The 9,953-nt window shown below is 38.7% G+C and overlaps 1 protein-coding gene across 1 annotated transcript; it reads right to left on the minus strand.

The window, feature by feature from the left end:
• Positions 1–200: 200 nt before the first annotated feature.
• Positions 201–9,890, minus strand: ranbp1 (RAN binding protein 1). Its single transcript, XM_079606639.1, has 6 exons — positions 9,447–9,890; positions 8,037–8,173; positions 3,285–3,442; positions 3,072–3,200; positions 1,756–1,818; positions 201–1,515 (listed from the first exon to the last, which is right to left on the minus strand). Exons 1-6 carry the CDS (start codon positions 9,459–9,461, stop codon positions 1,373–1,375), a joined length of 645 nt encoding a protein of 214 aa, XP_079462765.1. The 5' UTR covers positions 9,462–9,890; the 3' UTR covers positions 201–1,372.
• Positions 9,891–9,953: the final 63 nt, after the last annotated feature.

Raw genomic sequence — 9,953 nt, forward strand, 5'->3', positions numbered from 1 at the left:
ATGACAATATTTTTGTCTAAATCACAATCAGTATGATTTTAAACACTAATTTGAACAGTTTTAAATTGTATAGTGCTATCAGAGAAGACAAAGACCTGTCTCATGATGACTAACATCTCCAAATCATATGCTATTACACAAGCTGAAAAATCATATTTGCCCCATTAGGCTTTTGAATGGAAGCCATACAGACACTGATGTATGACAAAGCATCAGTCTTTAACTTTATTTGATCACAACCCTTTTACATGATGTAGAATTAGTAACCACTATAAAATGTGAGATTTCAAGTCATTCATCACATGCCAAATGCAACTTAAGGGACCCTTCTGCTTTTATTAAAAAATATATTCAAACTGGGAACGTGGAAAATGTGCGGTTCTAACACATCAGAACCGCAATTCGTAAAATGTACATTCAAAAATAAAAATAAAGCAAAACAATGTCTAAGAGACCAAATTATTGTGCATGCAGTCGTTGTAATATTACATAAGATAAAACCTTAGACATGGCCTGTAAAACTTTATCAATGCCGTTTCTTGGAATTTAAGTTGTAACAACCCTTATGGAATGAAAACCGTATTTCATTAGTGATACAGTACCTACTTATCTCCCTATGTATTTTTAAAAAGCACTTAATATGCATTATGACAAAAGGTTTCAACTATTTAAAACCTTGATGCTTTTCCACACTCAAGTGATAACGGAGTCAACCATTCTTTATTTTCTTGATTTCCAATTCAAACAGAAGAGGGTCACACTCATAATAGAAGGGTCATACTCATAATAAAACTTCCTTCAGTTATTCAGAGCAGTCTTTTTTGCCAGATGCAGCCCTCTACAGAAAATGAATAATTTTAATCATTCAATAGTAAATTCAAGCCACAGAGAAGCCAAATGTTCCTCATGTGACTTTATTGTAAGGAAAAGTCAAAGATCGCAGATACTCATACTCCCTATCAACTCAAACAGCCCGCTCTCATATCAGACAGTGCTCATCTAGACGCTCACAATATAACTCTTTAAAGTACAAAAGAAAAACAACAAAAGAAGTTACCCAATGTGGGAATCAATCAATAGCACAAGCCTTGTATCATAGCATGTCGTGTAAATACACAAATACATGATGACAGACGACTGGTCCACAATGAATGAGAAAATGAAGGGCGATATGAGAGTTTGTGAATGGGACAAAAGCTCACAACATCTTGATGATTGAGAAATGGACGCATTAAGAGTGGCACCAAGGTCTTGTGAAGTCAAGAGGCCAAAAAGAAAAAAAACAAAAGTGTCCAATTTTTCAATTTCAGAGTCTGTTGTAGAAAAGGGGTAAATGGCAAGTGGAGGATCCGTATGAAGCGACGTTCCGGGCTCATTTCTTCTCCTCACCAGCCTTCTCCTCTTTTTTCTCTTCCTTCACCTCCTCTTTCTTGTCCTCTGAACTCTTTGTCTTGTCATCTTTCACAGACAGCTCCTCCAGCTTCTCTGCCACTTTGTTAGGGCTGTTCATGCCACCTGTGAAACGAAATAAAAATAGTTAAGTTGAAGGGTATTACTCCAACTCAAGCCTTACACAACTTTATGAAAGAAAGAAAAAATGTCTGAGAAGATACGGTCACCTCCCAAGTGAATGGCAAGGCAGTTTGTAACAATCTTCATGTTACTGTAGCAGACAGAAAAAGTTTAAGGCCGGATGAGTCAGCCTTAAACAGAGTGAGTCTGCAATAATCCTGGCAGAAAATGCCATCATCTTACCTTCTAGATACTTTCTGGCCTCTTCTTTGCATTCATCAAACTTCATCTTGAACTTCTGTGCATCTGCAAGACAAAGGGCACACAAAAGCAGAAGTCTGTTATACTAGTGATACAATTAAATTTGAAAATGCATTGTATTTATTATGCTATTCACAACTAGTATCATTTAAAGTCTGCAGGAATTGTATATATTTACTAAATACATCTCAACTTATTATGAATGAATCATCCAAAAATTGACATTGTAATCTTTTAGAGAAAAGACATTTCTCTCTAGTGATGCTGCCAGACTTCACCAGCTTAAACCACACCCCATTATTACAATCAACTACAAGCTTGCATTCAGATCTGCCTCCATCCAACCAACAATAGATAGAATCAAGTCCCCACCAGAGTCCGTCTACAGAGAGCCTGGCCACTCCCTATTAAGTCCTATTGTACCGAGTTTTGGTTGTAGTTCCACCAGAGTTCCACTGGGACTGATCGCCCGAGTGCAAAATGAATGGGAGCCTATGGAGCTAGACGGCTAAATTTGTCTCTTTCACCCGATTGCCGTTGAGAAATCTCAGATTTGATTATAGGTTTTGCAAGTTCAACATGGGTTAAAGGTCGAAAGTTGAATGAACGAGTACTTATGTCCTTTCGATTTCTTTCAGGTTGAGTTGTTGTTGCCCATATCATGCTAGCATTCTGCTAATAAACGCTGATTGGTCAGTGAAGGACTGATTACGACCAGATACCGCTTGTGTCTTCCAGAAGGACCAGAATGTCTTCTAGCAAAAACTCTTCTAGCACGTTTAAATACCTGTGTCAGCTGTGTTGTCGTGCAGAGCGCGAAGTGACTGAAGGATTGCCGTAAAGCAGTATCTCTGGTCGTACGATGTGTATGACGTCATTGACATTGTAAAATACTTTTTAAAGCAAATAAGTGACTCTAAAAAACCTAACACCCAGCAATGTGTAATTTCTTTGCATCTCCTTTCGAATACAACATTCAAATGACTAGACAATTATATCCTGAGAAAAGTGGATTTTGAGGGGTATAGCTCCATAGACCTCCATTCATTCTGCATTTGTCATGTGAGCGCCCTCATATGGTACAGTTCAGAAGCCGGAAGTTTACTGAGAGTGGCTGTTCTCCCCTTATTAGACATTCTCTGTCCCCCCCTTAAATTTCACTCGCATACAAGTCACAATATGGAAGAAAAGTTCTGTCGCTACAATTTTTTCCTTCTGTATTTTGTAGGGCTTTAATTAGTTTTACTTTAACAAGATCCCTGAGATTTGTTCTGGAGATCATGATCATTTGTACTCACTCTCTGCATTAAGGAATCGAATAGCCAGCATCTCTGCTTTGGGTTTTTCATCTGCAAAGTCAGCATGTGTATTCCACACCCAGGCCCTGTCACTGCCTGCATTGGGCTTCAGCTCCATCAACGGCATAACTAGAGCACAGGATTTCAATTCAAGAGTTAAAGCCAGCAGATGATTGGAAATTTAAAAGGAGGACAGATAACAATTACACTCACTGTTGTGGTTGGCACAGATTTTGAGGGTGCGGTCTCTCCTCATGAGAAGGCGGATGGTACCCTTCTCTTTGTGTCGCAGGAGTTTGACATCACCCGTCCCGCGCTCCTTCCACTCGGGAGGGTCGTTCTCACTGGCAAAACGATACAGCTTTGCCCTCCTACAAAAACCATGTTGAAGATAATGTCAGCAAAAATTCAGTTCTCGCAGCAGTTTTCTTTTGCATATCCGCACTCGAACAGACAAATACAGATAGTGTATAAAAAATTAGGGATGGTGAAAACTAAAAAAAATTATTGACCGACCACCGAGCCTCATTAGCCGGTTGAAACCGGTTAACCGATTAGTTTAAAATATGCTACGCTATTTGAAATAACAGCCATTTCGAGCCGCGCCTGCAATTTCGCAACTCTGTTGCATCTCTCCGCCGCTCTGCCTCCCGCTCACACACACACGCACACACACACACACACACACACACACACACAGCGGCGCCCTTCCACTCACGTCACTTTTTTGAAATCCCCAACAGCGTGAAACATGAGTCCCGCAAACGCGGCGCCGAGGAGCTTGTATGTAATCGGCGGACAAATGGCTCCTTAGTTTCAAAATGGTTTGTGTACAAGGTGATCGCGTTGAAAATAAAGGCGTTTGTCTAGCGTTAGAAGCTCATTTGAAACATTGCCGCGGCTCATTTCAGAAAATGACAGCTCCGAACCGAAGAGACGCCGCTTTAGTTTGAGGTAACGTTAGTGCTAACAATAATAAAGAAAGATGATGATCATCATCACCTTATCTGTTACCACTGAAATGTATTTTCATATTTAAGCACTGTATCACACAAGTTGCAACTTATCTGTGTTGTTCTGTTTGGAGAAATGGTCCCACACACACTACTATTTTCTGCACGCTTCCTCCTGTCGTCTGCCCTGTCTCTAACCTCGAGTGTGTTAGCCTGTAGCCTTTACTTTTCGCATTCCTTGTGAGCGCGAGAACCCAAACGCTGTGACCTCACGCCGAATGTTTTTATTGGTTTATTAAGTACAAACGGGCGAGTTATGAAAGATTGAGTGAGGGATTTGTTCACTTCACACAAAACGATCTTGGAATGTGACGGCTAACTGTAGTAGCGTTTAGTCCACTGTCTATAATAGACTAATGCCTGGTTCAGATTACACGATTTTTTTGTCGGTTACGATAGTCACTGTGTCAGATTACACGATTTTGAATCCTAAAATCTTGTGTCGTGGACAAGAAACATGTCAGACTACACGTTGCTTTCTGACCAGTCATCGCGTGCCGTCGCAGACATTCACTCGCACATATACACGCACTCACTCTCACACGTATACACACACACACACACACACTGGGGTGAGGGACAGTCCCGAAGTTTGAAGCTTTGTCCCGCAAGTCATAAGCAGTGTCCCACATTTTAATTTTGTCTGCATCATTTTATTTAATCGTCCTTTTAAATTACAATTATACAAAAAAAAAGTTAATAAGAAAACACTGAACGTGCGCAGCCGTTATTATTGGTTCTAGCCAGAGCGGGAATTCGGGAAAACAAACACTGAGAAAAAAAAATAATATTCTGCAATAGAAAAATGGATCTATCCGGAGCTCCCGAGAAGAAAAAGCGTCTTTGTTCGTAAGCAATGGGAGAAAAAAATATATACATGGTTAAAACCAGTTACAGGTGACCCTAAAAAAGGAGATTGCTGTGTAGCCACCGAAGTTTCACCATCACGCATGGAAAAGACACAAAAATAGGCTACTGAATCCGGTAAGAACGCATTTAATCTGTAGTCTTTCCTAATGGAATTTGTGTTTATTTGGAAATGTGCTTTTTAGCGATTGGATTATTATTTTCACTTAATTATTTAGATTGAATAGACCCGTGCTGTTAAAATGAGTTTTATATTAGGCTATTAGTGACGTTCACAGCGCCGGTCAGCGCCGTCATAGACTAACATTTTTATAAAGCTAGCAAAGACATCTAACGTTAATATAAAATCAATATTTATTCACCTATAATAATAGTAAGTTATCTCCCTCGTGTCCCGCGAAATCAGGTCTGACCTGCAACAGAGCAATATAGCCAGGTGGTCACCCTAGCACACACACTCACTAGCACACACTCTGTCTCGCTCGCTCGCTCACTCACTCTCGTCGTGGAGGACCGAAAAAAAATCAAACATGCTAGTCTTTTTGTCGTGATGTCGTGAAGCATCGCAGACGCGACGTAGGTTGTCGCCCACTATGACACACTATACGAGATGAAACGATCAAATCTTGCGTCCCGACGCCCGTTGTCGTTTACGAATCCCCACGACACCCTGCGTCAAACGAATCGTGCCAAAATCGGGCTAAAATCGTGTAATCTGAACCAGGCATAATTTAGAGATCACTTTTTTTTTTTTAACCGACTACCAACAACTTTGATCGGTTAACGTTGATACGGTCAACCATCAGTTAAACGATCATCGGTTAACATCCCTAATAAAAATGCCCATATTGGTGAGTATCCTTGATAAATAATTTATACAGTGCAGTCTATGTAGTGTTTTATTTTTACATTTGTTCATTCAATTTCTTTATTGAAAAGTTGCAGCTGAAAAAAATGAAAGCACTGCTTATTTCACTTGTACATTTTATTGTATTTGTCCTATTATCTGTAAACAAAAAAATATAATATTGATAATTTAATCAATAAAATGTATCGATGTTTAATTAAGCAAGGTCATGTGTGTGCGTGCTGCTCAACTGCAAAACACGTAAAGCAGACACAAGAAATAAAGGGAGCACACCAGAGTTTAGCCTTTAAAAGGCTAGCTACACCTTCATGATTGACAACACGTTTGCTTGTGCATTCGCAACCTTGTTATGTACAAATGTAAGTTGTAATATTGCGTTTATTTTGTGCAGGCCTATATATGATTGATCTAATATAGGATACATTTGGTTAAGAATTAACGTATCAGCAGCTCGAACAACAATGCACGACTAATATATGATTGGGACTGTCAAATTACATAACATTACAAAGAGAACAATATTTTAATCAAACATTGTTTTGCCTTGTGTCTGCGCGTAGCTTCAGGAAGAGCACATCCACAACGTGAGTCACATTCTGACTAGCACACAACTTGAACTAAGTTCACTTGTACATTAGCGTCATTTTGTGCAGATATAATTTGTAATATGTTTGTTTTGTATACATCTAATTAATCTCATATAGGATACATTTTCGTTGAGTTAAATAACCAGCTAGCAAAGGGCTTCAGTTTACCGGTGTTCATTTAGCGCACAGCCCAAAAAGCAATGCACGACTTATAATAACTATGATTGGGACTGTCATTTTACATAACATTATAATGAGAATGATCAAAAAGCAGGGCAGGAACATGCTAGTCAAGTGAGTTAAGTTTTTGTTTTTTTAACTTATTAAAAATAAAAAATGTAAAACGTATTAAAACTCATATTTTTCAATTACTTTGTTTTAGTTTTTTTCCCCCCGTGGTATCAATTCAGTATCAAGGTATTTTTGTCTGGTATCGTAGTCATAATTTTTTATATCGTGACAACACTAGCCTACATCTGAGGCGAGTTGGTGACAGTTGTATTAGGCCTAGTCGTTATATTTAATTATTAAATAAGTAGTTTTATTAAATGATAAATTACAACGACTCATTTAACAATCCTTCTAGCTCTTTATTAAGACTTAAAATTCCTTCACATTCATTTGGTGAGGAAGATGAACAGTCTTTTGAGCAGCATTTGCACACAGTGTCATGCTGTTGGCTATATGCCACTGCAGTAGACACAAATTGCAGTATTAAGGCTAATGACTAATCGATTAATTGATCGTTAATTTAAATAACGATCGATCATAGGAAAGTGTGTAAATTGACATCCCTAATCTATATATACACAGATACCTTGTAAGGCTACATTTTTGAAAATAAGCAAATTAGTTTTGCTGTACTGCTCAGTGACTTGTAATCAAACCAATATGAAAAAGAATAGTGATAAACATTGGGAATCGGTATCTTCTTGAAAAAAAAATTGTGCATGGTAATAGGATTTGCCACATCTACCACCCCTGCAATGAAAACCTTTTTTTTTTAAAGGTACACAATGTAACTTTTAGCTCACTAGTGGTTAAGAAAACAAAACTGCATGCATTTTGCAGAAGAACATTGTTTTTGTTGCGCTTCGGCTCTTAGCAACTGCACATGAATGAACTTTCACAATAGATAATGCTTTAGAGAGCAGACAATTTATCTGTTCAATAAAATACCTTCACCCGTTGAGCAACAAAAAATTGGCCAAGTCAATGTTGATTCTCATTTTATTACGAGCTGTGTCACATTCACTTTTTACCAGCACACTCTATTCTGCTTTCGTTTTATCGGTTCAAGATTGATTTTGTGTTTTCCATGTCAACCTTTCTGGCTCATTGTGACAACTAACCTATGCCACTCCCACACCACACAGGCGTAAAAAGTAGCCCGAAGCAAATTGTCTCTATGAGTATGACAAGACATGCATCTTGACAGGTCTAAAATATAAATATAAACAATTGTAATAGGCTTACCATAGTGAATCAGTGCAAGACAAAAACACGTTTTGGAAGGATTGTTGTTGTACTGACTCCTTAAAATGGTTAATTTTGAAAAAAAAAAAAAAAAAACGAATTTACATAGAATACCTTTAAATCTGAACCTGCTTAATATTGGGTAGTGACTTACATCTTGAAAAGTTCCTCCTCATCTTCTTCTAGGGTCTTAACATCCTGCTCAGGTAGGGAGACGATGGGCTCAAATTGAGGGTCATGGTTGGAGTCCTCTACATTTTCCGGGGTTGCTTCATGATCATCTTGTGCCTCCTGGAGGGGGAATTAATAACAGCAGCTTTTGTAAATCAAACATCAATAAACAAATATGCTAATGACCTAACTTACTGCAGTTGATCATGATCCAGTATTAGACCCCTTTTTGAGAATAACAAAAATTGACTATGGCATTTTGTTCTGCTGAGCTTCACACTGTCCTGACCCTGGCAGTGGGGATCCTGCTTCCACATTACTCATCAGATCAGTGGAGTGAAAAGCTGTGGGATTTGGAGGGATCACTCTCTGGAGTTTGGCCTATTGTCTCCAAATTTGCTGCTGCAACCAAACTTACACCCACTGGTGCTGACTCTGAGCCCTTGAACTCACATGCTGGGAATTCATGCTCTTGCTATTAACTAATCACTAGTTTAACATCCATGAGGGCGTTTTAGCTTGAATTAACGTTATTCAAAAGCTTTCCTATCAACTCTTGCAGCAGATCTTCAACACATGTGAAGCTTTAAACTGGTTCAACCCCTCCTAGTTAACTTAAGTTTCTTCAGGCAGCATTTTAATAATACTACGACGTTTATTTAGCTAAACGGTTTACTTCACTCAAAATCAGATCTTTATATCCAAAGGGGTGAGTTATATTAGTATCTCAGAAGTGGACATTCAGTTAGCACTCAGGCTAGCAGAAGCTAACAAGCGGCCTAAAGGCGTTTAAGTGTTTGAATCTCCTTCTCCAACCCGCTGTTTTGACACAACTGAGCAAATACAGTTAAAACACGCAAATGAACCCGGAAGCTGCTAATAAACCGGCTTTGAGTTTGAACTTCACATGTGCGGCAGGTTAGCGATGCTAACACACACAAGCTAACAGTGTCTTAGCATGGCAGCTTTCAATTCAAATTATGAGCAGTATTTAATTGGAACAAGCCGTAGATAAGTTACTTTTATAACGTAAATAAGAACAATTATTTGATTGTCTATTATGTTTTAAGTAAGTGACGAACACAAATGCACATACAATTATAATTTTAAGGACGTTAACGTACAGCTGCTATTAACTTAACAGTGTAGCGTGATTTTAAATAAACAAACGAATTTGACAGCGTATAATTACAAGATATTCAGAATAGAAAGTAGAAAAGTGCGTTTTTAACGTCTAGTGTTTAAGCGTGCGACGTAGGTAGAGGAAAAAACAAGTGATTTCACTCTCTGTTCAAAAAGACCCGTATAAAACATTTATCGCCAACTAAACATCCGAAATAACCATCTCTCGCGGTCAAAAAGGGACAGAAGATGAAGATTATGTAACACTTACCTTTGGGTCCGACATTGTTTTAGCAGATGTTTGAAGATTTAGGAGAGTTTCTGTTCGGTTTGACCAGAGCGAGCTCGTGAGATTTCACTCCGATACTTTCGCGCGCGCCTAACCGGAGAAGAGAGACGGTGACGTCAGCGCAATGCGCGACGTCAACGCGCGCTTCGGCTACGCAGAATTTAATTCTGAAGCTCCAGTTGATGCGAATAGATGTTGTTATAGTTTGTTTCTTTATAAGTTTATCAAGTACAAAAGCCTTGATTTTCTGGACTTTGGCATTTTTGAGAAGCCTTTCTTTCTAACAAGACAGGAAAAGAAGATAATCTGACACTCTGTAAAGGTTTATGGTCCTGATTTTCCTACACCCCCTGCAGAATACCTGCAAATGCATTTTTTTAGAGCCCTGCAATGCAGTGGCATTGACCTTTATTATAGAAGACTGAAACTTCAGCATGTTAACCTCAGAGTTCTGACATTTCTGTCAGCTTCATGTGACTATTTGGGATA

This window comes from Phoxinus phoxinus (genome assembly GCF_949152265.1).
Source record: "Phoxinus phoxinus genome assembly, chromosome: 3".
NCBI classification, from domain to species: Eukaryota; Metazoa; Chordata; class Actinopteri; order Cypriniformes; family Leuciscidae; genus Phoxinus; species Phoxinus phoxinus.